We start from the raw sequence: 15792 nt of genomic DNA on the forward strand, positions 1-15792 counted from the left end.
GTATCCCTCACTGTCTCCTAATGAACCTGTTTCTAATTATTTAAAGATGGGCCTTTGCTGAAGCAATTTAGCCCTTAGGGGTGAGTGCAGCATTGCTGTAAGTCACTACAAGGCAACTGAGAGGAAGGTCAGATGTCTGGGAGGACACCTTTAAAAAAATCTACTGTGAGCAGCTTCATTTGGTTCCACTAAGACTACTCCCATGACTGCAGTGAAGCTTACAGTGGAAAGGCTCTGATGATGCAAGCTTGAAAACAAAGTTAATAAGATTCTAATGCATGTAAAAAACATTACCCATCCCATCCATGGTCTTATTCAGCTATCCTAGGTTTTGCTTTCATGTGTTTAAGCCTTAAAAGTTATGAGAAAATAGTATTACAATTCTGCACGAAAAACACTTAGGACTGTTTTAAACATCTGGTATCAAGTTGATATTGGTTGACACTTAGCTCACTTGAGATGAAAATTTTAAGAATGAAGCTGTTCTACTGGGCTTTTTAGGAGCTTTTTATATGTCTCATTAAATAATTGCTATTTCATTTTCTTTATTTCCATTTATTCTTACTCTGGTGTTATTTACTAGTTTTCTAATACCATTATGTGCTTTACGTGATATTTGAATGACCTAATACAAACGACATACAAAAATGACACATCTCCCTGCACAGGACTTGGTGAGTAAGGTTCATGCCATGACAAATCACTGCATCGTTGTATTAGCTATTTAATCTATAGACTGCATTCATAGCTTCTTTCTTTTGGAGACATCTGCTTGTGTTGGATTGTGTCCCCAGTGAATCCCATTTAGCAGCAAATATGGCAAAACATTATAAAATCATCTTTTGCCTTCATCATTTTTATTACCATTATATTAATGTTCTCAACAATATTTGAGACTCTGCATGCACGTGCACACACACACATGTGCTTGTGCATCTTCTCTCAGGATAATTTGAGCACAGCCACAGTGAAGAAATGCAAGGAACATGTGAATGAATATGTAAAGGGAAACAAGTGCTGCTTTTTTTTTGCTTTAAGACCTAAAGGATATTGATGAGGATTTTGAGAAGCACCTGAGAGTTTATTAGGTGATTGATTCGTAAAGTTTTAAACAAGGTTTAAACATCTAGACAGTAAAAAAAAAAAAAAAAAAAAAAGTCTCAAGGAACCTATTTTGGGTGTAGCTTCTTTGCAAATATGACTCTAAATGCTAAATCCAGTCATCTTTGAAATAATGAGAAAGCCTTCAGTGGCCATTGGGTATATTTCAAAGGTAGCTGTTCTCTTTGCAAGCATACATGTGCCTACCAAGAGACTGTTTATATCTGTTTCTTGGACTGTTGTGTTTTACTGGTTTTCTTACAGCACATAACTCCTCACTGATAAATTCTTCATAAACAGTTTTACACAAAGACTTAATTTTCTCAGTGTCCTGCTAGCTTCTGTGACCTCCTCCCTTGCTGCTGGCTCCCAATTTCCTCTTGGCTGCTTTTCCCTCTCCACCCTGCAGCTCATCTATTGCACTGTAGCAATTGCCTGATTCTTCCACTCCTTTTGCCCAGCTCCTAGGCAGTTCAAGTTTTTGAAAGGATTTCTTAAAGTTGTATTGCCATAGGTTTCACCAGACCAGGGATGTCTTTACAAATTTAAAAATATTTTTTGTTAAAACACAGTGGTAACAGTCTAAGAATTACATCTGAGATTTAAAAATATTGTTGAATTGGCTTTCTAGTGTTTTGTTTTTTTTTTTTCTGTGGATGAGTTACTACAGATACTAAGCATAGTGCAAAAGAAACAGTTAATGGCAATAGTGCTAATAATTACTGATGACACATGTAAGTAAAAATACATAGAAACAAGCATAGCAGGAACAGTACAAATCCACATTTAGAGCATCTTAACTGACTTCACTGCTAGCTCTTATTTGGAGAGTTAAGGTCATTTGAGTTAATTGTCCCCTGTGGTGGCAGATCATGCTTGTTTCGAATGTATTGACTTAAATTTACACTTGTGTAGTTGAAAATAGCATGAAATCTACGTTATTTTTCCGTATAAAGTTTGAAATCATCCTACACTTATGGGTAAAGCCCTCTAATGTAATAGTTTTTGTCTTTCTGGGTAAGCTGATTCCATACAATTTTTATTTTATTTATATCAGTTTTCATTCCCAGGGCAAATGCTTATTTACTGAACATGGGATGAGCTTAAGCCAGCATGGCTCTGTTTGATCTGAAGTGCTGAAAGAGAGTCAAAGCGCACCATCAGCATCAAGCTAAGACAGCAGTCTTTCTTGTAGGATGTGATTTGGCTTCTATTCTCTTTTACAATCTCAGAAAAAAAAAAAAGCCTCATAATAGTCTTGAGGGGGAGCATGCAACCAGCATAGCCAATTACACCCTTTTGATGTAAAAATAGTGCTTGCAACCAAATGAACACCTTTGACATCACTTGCCAGTATGGTGATTTCCTGTTCCTAAACTGTAGGTTACATTTTTGTTCAGATTGCAATAGTTTCCTGATAAACCTGACTTGGCATCCTGTTGCTCTCTGAATTGGTCCTTGAAGCAGAAGCTAACTTGAGACTAAATTAGAAGTGAATGAGATAAAATATTCTCCAACTGTTGTATCAAAGAAACAAAGCTGTAAAACTCTTGCTTGAAAAATATCTAGTAGTCTTTTTGCCACTGTTATTTTGCCATGATTTGTATTAACTCAGATTTTGTGTTCACTGATAAAATCATCCTGCATGTTTGCAGAGTAACCTCACTCAAATTATTTTTTAACTGTTCAGAATTTTTCTATTTTAAATCCCAATGTCCTTCCTTGAGAGGTAGTAATATAACCACAAGCTGCTAAAATATGCTAGCAGTCTTGATTATACGACAAAAATGTTTTATGTAAGCAATCATAAATAGTAAATTCTGTACAGTAGCTGAAGGCAGGTTAAAAAAAAAAATAGTTCTGAATTTGTTTGCACAACTTAAAATGACCAGTAATTGTCTCACAGATGCATAGTAATTACAGACTAAATGCAGATGTTTCCTTTTCCTTCACTGCCACAGGGGTCACTCTTCAGAGTTGTATTGTGTAACATCCTACTGTGGCACATAAACAGCACAGCTTTATATAGCAAGGGACTCCCTTATCCATTCATATTTGTATATAACATTGCACATGGGTATTATGTTAACAAAATAGTTTGGCAAAGGCAAGTACTCAAACATTAGGAAGCGCTGGAATTAAGGTTACGTGTGCAGCTTTACTTCAGTTGGTCGTGCATTTGCATTGTCATAAAGACTTTAACTGTATGATGGTGTACTGTTTTTTCACGGGGTGTACTCTATTCATTGTGGGATGGAAGTGCTTTTAGGAGACTGAGGTGCAACCTCATTGATGTTTACAAATATATAAGGGGTGAGTGTCAGGAGGATGGAGCCAGGCTCTTCTCAGTGATGTCCAGTGATAGGACAAGGGGCAATGGGTGCAAGCTGGAGCATAGGAGGTTCCACATAAACATAAGGAAAAACTTTTTCACTGTGAGAGTGACAGAGCACTGGAACAGGCTGCCCAGAGAGGTTGTGGAGTCTCCTCCTCTGGAGACATTCAAAACCTGCCTGGATGCAGTCCTGTGTAACCTACTCCAGGGGATCCTGCTCTGGCAGGGGGGTTGAACTAGATGATCTTTAAGAACCCTTCTAACCTCTAACATTCCGTGATTCTGGGTGAATTATGTGTAGGAGTTCTGCTGCAGAAGTTGTGAAGTGTGTAAAGGAATAAAACAGGAGACTTCAGGAAGGGAGAGGATCTTTTCCTTCTTTACAGAGCAGTGATCTCTGCTTTGGAAATTGAAGGGTGGGTACAAGGTCACTGTGGACATGCTAAACAACTGGCTTAAAACATTTTTTATCTTTCATTTTCTAAGTGCCTCACTCAAAGCATGTAGTTGGATTTATAAAAGTTCTCAATCTGCCATTCACCACTGAACTTAGTGTGTGCCGTGGTTTAAGTATTACTGATACAGGATTCTAAAATTCTTAAAAATCAGATCCCTGGCATCTCAATTTCACCTAGGTATCGAAACTGAACTCCTGGTTTCAGTTTGCAACCTGTGTAATAGGAAAGATCATCAGTATTTGTGAAGCAGTCAGATACAACTGTAGTGATGAGTGCCACAAAGAAGTCTATGAAATAATTTCTTCTTCACACCAGCTTTGAATAGCATGAGACAAATTAAGTTCCCATTGAACAGAGGATGACAAAACAAAATATTGAACATCTGTTTATGTAGCGAATATCACCCATCATTTGCACTAAGTAAGAGCAAGGCACTGAGGATGTAATATATAATCCATCATTATGACTTCATCATGATGTACAAATAAACAGGCTGAACTAAAGCTGCATAATGAGCTTTGAATCTGGGATTTGGTAACATTTTAGTGCTTGACTTTGAAATCTTAAGAAAAGCATTTTAACAAGAGCTTTGTGTTTAGTTTTCCTATGTTGATAAAAAAGTGAACTTAAAACCAATGCTACTTTGTGTGGCTCATCAGCAGGTTTTGACACTTGAACTAAATAATGGAAAATTCTGCTGTTGGATTTTAGGGAGTGACTGAGGATATTTGTATTCCTCCATATGAATCATTAACACAGGGGAAGGGTATCTTTTTTCTAGAGCAACTCTCAGATATTTGCCAAGGGCTGTAGTTGGGGTGAAATTTCTGATTCCTGCTAGGCTCCCTTAGGGGGATGTGCTTTCTTGCGCTCATTCTTCCCAAGCATAGCTCCTTCTGCCCTGTCTCCTCCAGCCTGCTCCTGACCTGCCTCTGCCTCTCTGCTGGCTCCTTTCTCACTACCCAGTCCTCACTCCTCTACCAACCTCAGCCCTTCTCCTCTCTACTTTGTCAGTCCTTTTATCACTCCTCCACATCACACTCCTTGCACAGCCCTTCCTAGGCTCACCTGATCAGTCATCTTGTTGCTCTAAGGCCCTTGTTCAACCAGTCTCTTTGATTTCTGTGTCTCTCTGTGGCTTCTGGTTGCATACTCCATGTGTACCTTCCTCGGCTCTTGTCTCTCTTCTTGGAGACTTTCTCCTCACACGCAGTTCCTAGCCTCCTTGCTTATCAGAGCACTTTGTCCTAAGCCTTCTGCTGAGGCAATACCAGTTTCATGCCAGCATGTCATATCCTTAGCTCTCTCCTGATCCACTCTTTCCAGTGTTGATGGTTATTGGTTTCAGCTGTTAACTAGCAGGTCCATTTCTCCTCTAGTCTTTATCTGTGGAGTCTGCTGCTCCCTTGAACACTTTTCAGCTGCAGCTCCCAGACTCAGCCGGTCTCCGTGTTTGTCCCTCAGGCTGTCAGTCCCAGTGTAATTTCTCCAGCCCTTTCCTCCAGTGCACTGGTTCCGGTGTTTGTCCTCCCTACGTTCAGATCATACGGCTTCTTCCTCTTGCCGCCCAAGCACAGCCGACCGAGGCACAGAGAGCATAAAGGAAAGGGTCTCCAGGTCTGGTGCCTGTTCTCCCATGCTCTCATGCCTCTTGCCTGCTCTGCCATCAGCCTGCAACCACAGCAGGTAATTATTAGATGGAAAAATTAGTATTGCCTCGGCATCTCCAAGCTGGAAGGATCCTGCTCAGCTCCTCAGCAGGGATGGTACGTGTTGCAAGAGTGGAGGTAAGAGCTGTGAGGGTGGACTTCGCTTGGTCAGTCTGTGATGGTGAGATATTGGTCCAGCAGCTGTAAGACCCCTGAGAGTCTTGAGAGGCTTTTTTTGCGGGTGCCAGCTGAAGGGATTTTAGTTGATACATTGAAGACATTTTAGTTGATAAATTCAAACATGGCCTTGTTAAAAAAGAAAGAAAAAAAAAAGATAAAATCACATTGGCAGTCACATGAGCCCTAGGAATAGCTAAATCAAACTTTACCTTTGCAAAGGACTACAAGCAGATGAGGAGAGATTGAAAGAAGTTGACTTGCTGAGCAAAAACAAAAAAGGCTGAGAGGAGGTACAGTGCAGGCTATGAATGCATCAGGAAAACAAAAAAAGTATTTAAGAAAATGAACACTGTTGTCACAAAAAAACCCAAAAGACCAGGAGTAAGTTTTGGGTGGCAACTAGCGAAAGATTACTCGTAATCAAGAGAGCAGTGGGTTCTGGAGCAGCTTTCTGATGAAGAGCAGTTAGAGCAAACTGAAAACTTGAAAAGCTTTACTTTATATTCCCTGATGCCGGGTACAGCAGATGATATTTGTATCTCACTCTGAGAAATGTAGACAGATTTTTAACAAAGATGGCAAAAGGCCTATGTCTAGCTCAAAGCATATTCATATTTGAAGTATCCATCCCAAAGCCTAGAGTCTTTTTAAAAAAGATCATTTGAATATTTTTTTAGTGTTCACAAATACTTACTGGATATTTTCATCATCTTGCTCTCAGGCTTCACAGTCAGCCTTTGACTAAAAATTTTCAAGAAAATTCAACCTTGGGCAGGGTCTATTTTCAACCAAACATAAGATAAGGGAACTTAGAATGGATTTTATAAAAGGAAACAATAATTTTGTTTTTTAACTTATTTGTTAACAGTATGACTAGTGTGTAATTAGAAGTACCTGTATTATCAAATAGGGAAATGTTGATTGATGACTGGATCAAGTCTTTGTTTTAAAACATGGGACTGAAACAGTTTGAAAATAACAAATGAATGTTTAAATCTATAAGAAGGGAAACTTGTAAGTCAGGAAAGTTAACAGTTGTTAGTGAAAACAGAATATCAATAGCACTGTTTTATATTTTCATTACATAATTTTTAAAAATTCTCAAAAGTCCTTCTTTTATTTTTTTCTTCAAAACAATTTGTGCCCATTAGAGATTCAAAAGCTACTTAGAACTTTTTCTTGCTTTTTGCTATCTGGAGTGTTTTCGTACTCTGATAAACCTTTTTTATGGCAAGAGTAATTTGCTGTTAAGACACATATATAATGTAATACAGTCTACAATGAGAGGGTTAGAAGGCTGAGGAAAGTATTTGGAGCTAGATGATTTCTTATTCCAGACTCTTCCTCTGTTACACGGTTAGCCTTGTAGGCATAGCAAGCTGATAAAATGTTGTGTGCCTTCCTAAAACCTTAGTTGTTCTGTCTTATTTTCTCTTGTGTGTCTGGCAGACTAGGGGCATCTGACTGGATGCAAGATAGCTGCCATTAAAAAAAAAAAACAAACATCAAAATTTATTTTTAGGTAATGGGAAGGTTTTTTTTGCAACAGCTATACACAGCAGTCATCTAAGATATAGGCATATCTTAGAGAAATTGTTAATGATTTTGAGACCAAGAAATCCTGACATTTTAGATATTACTATCTTTGAAGCATTAATTTTGAAACAAAATAATTATTATAATGGAAGCAGCACTTATATGTTGCATAAAACTCAAATAAAATGCCTGTTTCCCATGCTGTGGCTTCCCATATACTCAGAGCTGAAAATATTCTCTTTCCATGCAAACCTTCAGTACCTTTCTGTCAGCTTCTGGAATGTAGCAATTCATATTGAAAAACTAAAGAAAGAAAATAGGTGAGGAATAAAACAATGAATTAAATATATAACACAGCAGGGCTACCATGTTGATGATAGTATTGATTTTCAAGTGACAATAAAAAAGAATCCACATTTTTGTTAGTGCAGTATTACTAAGCAGCTTTTCAAGAGAACTGATGGCTTTGGCATAACATGGCTAGTTAAAGCTGAGTATTATTTGGCCTCACCTATATACAGGTCTTGGTTACACTGAATGATGCATATCTTGCTTTCCATGTATTCGTTTGAAAAAGAAAAAAACAAGAAGCAGGTTTTCTTTGCACAGCAACATACTGCAAGCACCTTGTTTTTCTCTTACGATAGCTATCTTCCTGGGTGGAAGTTGTGGAGATTTAGGTACATTATCTTGACAGTATCTGATCCCTCAGCTCATCTCACAGTTGTCAGGGAGTTACAAATGTGGAACACCTCTCAACTTGCTGCTCCTGCAAGAGATCACTAATACATTAAGCAAATGAAACAGAAACTCTACCTTTTATAGCATAATACTCACTAATTTCTTTCCTTAGCTACTAGAAGATGGTATTACTTGACACCAATAAATACTTGAAATGTGGTGTATCTCTGCAGAATTGGTACATGAGCAACACTGTGGTTTCTGTTGTCTCCATTGCACATGTTTCACCCAGAGACTACTTCAATATTTTATGCAACTCTACTTAAAAGCAGAACGTATAAGCAGTCATAGGAGCAGGGGTCAGAACCCAGTGCCTCCTCCTAGAGCCTTGCATGCTCTGATGCAGAGCACTATGCTCCCTCTTCCTCTTTCTCATTCCACACCAGGAAATCTTGAACTGTTTTGTTGTTTTTTTTTTAATCTGTACCACTTATACAACCAGGAGGTTGTTGCAGAATAGTCTCCGTGCTGGCTACTGGGAGATGAGGGCTTGAGGCTAGGTTTCAAGCTTCTTAAGACAGTAAGTAAAAGGCAGACAGCTGCTTCACTTCTTTTATGGTTTAAAAGAAACCAGTGCTCTCTGCTGTTATGAAAGGATGCCTATAGACCAATTTCAGAAGAAGATTTGTTGGTGTCTTGTGTCCCTGAAGAATGACATGGTGCATCATCCTGGTTGACCAGTTTTTTCTGACTACTAAGTTCCTACCAAAAACTCAATTTTGCATCATGTCAGTTTTTAGATGTGTAAGTAGATGGTTATCCAGTAAACATAGTTTGATGTTACAAAACTGTATTGCAGTGTCCAAGTACATACATAGATCTAGCCCTTTATCCATTTTTATTTTCTTGTCCTCAAATAACCTATTTCTTTCATAAAAGGGGCCTCTGTAAGATTATTTTCAAAGTGGGGGAATGGTGGAGATTGACCTACCATTGATCCAGAAGGGATCCCATCTCCTTTTGAAAGCCTATGAAAGCATCAGAAATGCCTGGTATAAATACAATGGCAGGCTCAAAATGCATGTGATAGGATAAACACTGAATGCTTATTTCCATCTTCTCCTACCTTTAGAAAGAAAGAATGTAAATTCTCTCTACAATGCAGTAATTTGTTTTGATATATTCTTTGCAAAGGTAGTCTAACATAGTCAGACCCTTGATACTCAGGAGTTTAAGATTTAGTGTATTTTCCTTCCAGCTCTCTGTTTATTGCTTATAATTTAAATACAAACCTAGAAATTCTGTAGTTAAGTTTGTATATCCTGGTAATGAAGGCACAGTCAAATATGGACATTCCCTTAAATAACTGGTGCAGAACCAGAGGAAAATACTCATTTAATATGGCTGCATCTCTGTGTTTTGTTAAGCTTAGCATAATTGGTTTTCTGTTGCCTTTGTTTGTATTTTCATTTGTGTGTCTATTTTGAATTTTGATAATTTCTGACAACATGCAGTTGTTGCAGTCCCAAGGGACCCGTGTAGCCTGATTTCATACATTGGATGTTTTTTATTCTGCATTGGATTATCATCTATAATCAGGATAAAGTGGTAAAGATTTACTAATGGGAACATTGAGTTGTCCTAGATTTTTCCTTAAATTTATTAAGTTATTTTACTTTAAAAGTTGATCCACTTTATTAGCATTCCATCTGGGATGTTAATGGACAAAAATAGCATGTCACATTCAACTAATACTCTAAATTACTCTAAATCAGGAAGAATTTGTTGAAATACACTCAGTAAAACCATTATTCAAACACTTCATTTCTGTTCATATTTATTCATTACCCACAAGGAACATGATGAAATGAAAAAAAAAAAAAATTCCAGGAATTTTGAGATAGTTTAGTGTAAGTGAAATATGAATAACTCCTAACTAAACTGGAAATTAAGTTTCAGTCAGTGTTGACCTGTATTTTTTCCCAAGAGATTCCAAAAACAGCATGAGAGGACTTACTGCAGTGGAAAGCATTCTCAAAGATGAGATGTGAAAGTACAAGATGCTTGATTAGAATTCAGTTGGCCAGCACGATCTCTGCTGTATCATAAAGCTGGGGAGTCCTTGCAACATGATGATAATTCAGTATCAGCCTTTCAGCAGCTTTTTCCAGCTGGATTGCTTGACTGAGTTTAAAACCTGACCTCTGCTAATGCTTCCGCCTGGAGGAATGACAGTGCAAACCCCACCGGTGTTCTTGAGGATATCTGATCCTATTTAGGGGTGGCTTATCTGATACACGGCAGTGTGCGTTACCTTACACCGTTTTCCAGCTACACTGTTTTCCACCTAGTTTCCACTCGACCTCCTGCAATGCCTCACCTAAGACAAACAGTCCTTCTTAGTCCCTCTTTCTCTTCTCAAAGGAAATCATGCCTTGGTACTTGGCCAAATCCCTCTTACAAGAAGTGTACTAAATACGTATATTAAATCATCCCCATTACTGGAAGCCAGCTCACTTCTATAGCACAGCAGCAAGCCTGACTCTCAGGTGGCTGCTGCAAATCACCAGATTACAGAGGAAACCCTGTCTAGGCAGAAATGAGTTTTGCTCTTCCAAATGCTTGTCTTGAGCACTTTGCCTCCAGAGACACAGTGACGAGAAGGACTCTGTGTGCAGTTTGCACCCGCCTGTGGTACTGACAGTGAAATGAAGCATTATATTTAATCCCATACTTTGAATTCAAAACTCTTCTTAGATTTGGTTACGTATGACCAACAAGCTTCAATGTTCAAGCTGTTATATGCAGAACTGCCAGGCAAATTCAACAGTTCCCTGCTGACCAACAACAGAGGCTACAGGTAAGTCTTTAGGCTAATGAGCAGAAGGAATGCATAATCAGAGGCATAAAATAAGCAGTTATAGCATCTGGGCTGTGACCTGACGGGCCTTCAGCTAAGAAGGGTCAAGCCCTGACCCTTGCTAAGTCCCAGAGTAGGCTAAGTAAGGATGTGTCTAACTGATATTTTAGTGGATTTAAAAAACATTTCACTCATGTAACCCAAAAACATGTTGTGTCTTGTAAACAGGTTTTTCACTTGCATACAGCGATGTGCCTTACAGAAAAATAACAGAAGTGCTTTACATATTTTGATTTTAACAGAATATAACATTTTTTTGTAACTATTCACAAGCTGTCCTAATTTAATCCTTTTCATGATAGTACAGAGATTGTGCATTATTTTGTATTTTTTAAACCAGTTAATATGTTGCTGTAATCATGGAATGCTTATTTGGGACTTAAAACTATGGCATGTAAAACATGTTTGCTAGAAACAAACAATCCACTGGGATGAGTGGTAATCATGATGTGAACAGTGGTTGCACAAAAGGAGAACAATTACAGACTTCTTATGAAAGCTATCAATTTACTCAAGCAAAGAAAAGCAGTTGTTCAGTTCATTATAAACATCTTTGGAATAACAAAGTTGAGATTCTTAAAAATACTTATGTAGTCAATAGCTCTGTGTACACATTACTCACGTCTTCATGCCGAATAAAAAAGTAGACTGTAATTAAGTTAAAAGTTGGCATTTCTTAGATGCAAGTTTGTTAGATGTTGCTATTCTGAAGGTCCTTTTCCAAGTTTCCTACCTTGTTCTGAAAAGGAGATAACATGATTCCTGAAGAATTAGTGAGCTGAAGTGGGTTTTGTTCACTCATTTTGTCAATGCATGCATTAAGGGAGGTAGAGGACAACTTAAAAGAGCATAGCTAGCTGTAGTACATGTACATGCCAAAGACTGCTTTACCATTGCCTGTCAGTTTGATTTCTCAAAAATATGGAGTGGGGTCTTCTCAAATATCTTTTTTTCAAGTACTGTGGCACAGCTGACCAGAAAGACAGTTCCTTTCTCCTAAAATTGACATCTCAATAGAGTATGGAGAATATGTTCAGTGGTGTATATGGAATGATCACTCATTAGTGCTTTTGAAACTAAGGGTAGGAGGAATTATAGAAGGAGTTGTTATAAAAAATATGAATGGCTATTAAGGCCTCTTTTGAGAAAAGTAAATCCTGCTGGATAAAAATTATAGCATACTTTCAAAGATAAATCTGAGAGCTGAGTGATCGTTTCTTCAAAGCTTTAGTAACAGCTCCTATTGTACTTTGCCCTTTCATATTCCAAGCCACTACATAAATACTAACAGTCACAGTAGCACCCTCACAACACCCTGGCTGGGCTCTTTCTCATGTTCATGTTATAAACTAGAAGTGAAGAAGGTGAAGAAATTGGAAAGCAAAATCTGTCTCCATAGGACTGATCCAAAGATAATGAGGGGTTGCTGAGCAGCCAATAGAAGATACAGGCCCGAAGCAGGATGTTCAGAGCTGGGATTTAAAGGGAACACTTTCTCTTCTATGGCAAAATCTGGAGCTAGGGACAGGCCACAAGAAACCTAATCCCTGACTAAGCACATCAGGGGACCTGTTCACTCCACCTGGTACAGCAAACTGCCCTCTGTGCTCTGCAGCAAGATGTGCACTTTCAGCTCCCATCAGGAAAAAGATACCTGTCTGTGACCATCCTGCTTTCTGAGATCCTACAGAGTTTTAGCTTATTATATGAACTGCCAGCAAAGTATTCCTGGCACTAGAACTAATTAAGAAGACAGACAGAGCTGGGATCAGACATCTCATGTTTCTGTTTTCTACACTTACCTCTTGCTCTGTCAATATCCCAAATCAGCAAAAAGAATTCAGTTAATTGGTTTTGTGTATTCATCCCCTCCCTCTCTTCCCAACTTCTAAGATGAGATCCTATTTACTAAAAAGTAAATTATTTAACTCTATATTTTTGGCAGTTTTATGCATAGCAAAGAGTGCATCACACATTGTTATTCTGGATTAAGCAGGTTTTGAGTTTTAAAATGGGTAAAATACCTGTAACAACAACAATAATAATTCAATTGTCCACCCTTTGAGAACTGGAAATAAAAAGGTTCAGACAGCAACAGTAGATTGTGTCAGATCTCAGTCACAGTACAATTTTCCTCTGTAAGTAAAGACACATTTTAAGCCCTCAAAACAAAACAAAATCCCAAAAAAACAAAACAAGAGAAAAAAAGATGATGATGTTTAGCTGCAAGGCAAACCTAAAATAATTGCTCTTTTAGCTTAAAAAAATCTGGAATCTAGATGGGCTGAATGGGCTGAATGAGGGCTGTCTCTGCATAACAAAGTATACTACACCTCTCTAGGCTGGCAATAGCAAACTCCTAAGAATTAACATCGTACCCGGAGCAGCATCAGGTTACACTTTTGAAAGAATGTCAGAGTAGCTCCCACATGAAATCACAAATCAAATCCATCATTTTCTAGTCATATGGCCCGGGGAAACCATCTCTCCCCAGTCAGAAAATGCGGAGAAATAGCACCTTGCTCCTCATCGTGTCTTGCTAACCTCTGTATAACGTTGTATCCTAAGTTCTCAACTCGACGTTACAATCTTACCGTTCAGACACCTCCGTTTCCCACTTGACCCTGAACAGGGAAGCTAGAAATGGCAGCAGTCCTGTCCCTGCACTGCATCAGTGCTTATTTACGTTTCTGGAATCGCTCATTTGTGGGTACCCGGGAAGTCTGAACGTGGATACAGCCTGGAAGCCGAGGTCAGCCGTTTGTTTGCCGAAGCCGCTTTGGCAAAACGTGACAGAAAGCTGCGTGCCCGTGCCCTCTACCCAAAGGGGCTGCGCTGAGAAATGGTGTTTCTTCCTCCCTCCCTCCCCCGCTCGCTCCCTCCCCGCCGGGAGCCGCGCCGGGCTGTCCCCGGACCGCTGGGCAGCAGGAGAGGGCCCGGCAGGGCGGTAACAAAGCGCCAGCCGGGGGCTGCCACCGGGCGTGGGGCTTCCCCAGGGGCGGACCCACATAAACAATGTCACCAGCAGCTCGGTGATGGCAAATCTGTCCCTCGTCCTGGCGGGGGAGCCAAACGCTGTCGATTTGTAGCCCGGAAGGTTTATTTTTTTTCGGCTGTTGTTGCTGCTGGGTTTATTGTTGGGGAGGTGGGAGGCTCATTAGCGAGCTGGTTGCCCAGCCGCAGGCCGCGGCTCTCCCCATACATCCCTCCAAATGCATTCCCACTAAAGCCCGGCCGTCTTTTGGAGGATCACCCTGGACCCTCCGCATACGCGCCCCTCTTCCCCCCTGAATTCACGGCGATGGTGAGCGGCGTCCCTTTCCCCCGCGCTCCTTTTCCCGTGAGATGCTTTTCCACGGCAGGCAGGGCGGGCACTCGCCGGTGCTGCCGGAGGCCCCGTGTCCCGAGCCGCTCCCCACGCACCCTCTATCCCTGTCTGTCTGTCTCCCCGTACAGAGCTCCAGCAACGCGTCCTACCGATGCTCCATGTCGTCCTCCGCCGATTTCTCCGACGAGGAGGACTATAGCCAGAGGTCGGGAACGGTGTCGCCAGCGCCGGGGGACACGCTGCCGTGGAACCTGCCCAAACATGAGCGGTCCAAGAGGAAGATCCAGGGCGGCTCCGTGCTGGACCCCGCCGAGAGGGCCGTGCTGCGCATCGCCGGTAAGACGTGGCCGGGGCTGATGGGGAAGGAGGGGGCCGGTGGGAGACAAGAGGGACCCCTCGTCCCTCGCCTTTCTGAACGCCGCCCCTCCGGCTGGTGACTAAGCTCTTTGGCCTCGTTTTCCGGCTGCATGGATTGCTGCGTGTGGGAAAGCGAGCCGAAATACGCATAGGTGCGCCCATTAAACTTTCATGCTAAAACGCATCAGGGGTGCGGGGGCTGCGGCGTTGGCCATTTCAGCCGAGTGTTGGCGTTCCAGCTGGGAGGCCGCGGCAGCATCCCGCCTCCCCTGGTGGCAGCGGCGCCGGGCCGCCCGTAGCGCTGGGGGAGGCTGCGGTGGAGGCGGCCGGGGCTGCCCCACGGGCTTTTTGTCCTTGCGGGGCCGGGGCTGTGTTGGGGGGCTGGGAGGGACAAGGAGCCGCCCGCTGTGCTGGAGATGCAGGCGGGCGCTGGTCCGCGACCCGGCGACAAGAGATGTCGGAAACAGGGCGGAGGTCTGCTCCGTTTTCCCCGGCAAGAACTGGAAACCGCCTATAAATGAATCCCAGGAAGAAGCGGCGGCCCGCGGGGACACCACTGTTTCCCCCCACCCTTTTTTGTGCGCCTCCGTGTGTCCCTGTCCGGGACACCATTTCCCGGAGTAGCGCATCCTAACGGCGCTGGCAGAGGATGCTCGGCGGAGCTGGGCTCTCGCCAGCCGCTGATTGCAGCCGCAGCAGGGGGTTGGCTGCGGAACCTGTCCGGCCGTCCGCGGGGCTCGCCACCGCCCCCCGGAGGCAGGGTGTGCGGGGCGGGTGCGGGGCGGGAGGGACCGCTCCGGGGCGGGCCCGGCGCCGGGGTCAGGGCCGGGTGGCGGCCGCGGGGCGCAGGCGCGGGGGGGACGCGGCGGGGGCTGTGTGAGCGGCTGTGACACCTGCGGCGGGGCAGTGGCCGCGCCTGCCCCGCGGTGGCGGGGGGTCCCGAACCGACCGGTTGCCAGCGTCTCTGCCAGCAGGGGGTCCCCGCCCGCCACTCCCCTGCAGTGCCCGCTGTGCCGCGGCCCCTCAGCGCCAGCGCTGCAGGGCGACGGTGTCCCCCGCCGGCACTGTCGGTGCCACGGGCGTCGCGTCCCCGCGCCGGGGGCCGCCCCCTTCTTGGTCTTGGGGGGAAGCAGAAACATGGGGGGCAGGCGAGAGGGGGCTCAGGGATCCAGTCGCGGAGGCAGAACTCGCCGGCCCCGCAGGCGGTGGGGCTGGAACCGGGGGGCTGCCGGGGGGCTGCCGCGAGA

The 15792-nt window shown here is 42.7% G+C and overlaps 1 protein-coding gene across 2 annotated transcripts in view; it reads left to right on the forward strand.

Moving 5' to 3' along the window:
* Positions 1 to 15792, forward strand: part of DST (dystonin) — a 296184-nt gene that overhangs the window by 19743 nt on the left and 260649 nt on the right. For both annotated transcript variants that reach the window (XM_051614873.1, XM_051614876.1), the window contains exon 4: positions 14317 to 14524. In XM_051614873.1, the coding sequence (XP_051470833.1) occupies positions 14317 to 14524 (208 nt within the window). The remainder of the gene's footprint in view (positions 1 to 14316; positions 14525 to 15792) is intronic.

This window comes from Apus apus, chromosome 3 (assembly GCF_020740795.1).
Source record: "Apus apus isolate bApuApu2 chromosome 3, bApuApu2.pri.cur, whole genome shotgun sequence".
Classification (NCBI taxonomy): domain Eukaryota; kingdom Metazoa; phylum Chordata; class Aves; order Apodiformes; family Apodidae; genus Apus; species Apus apus.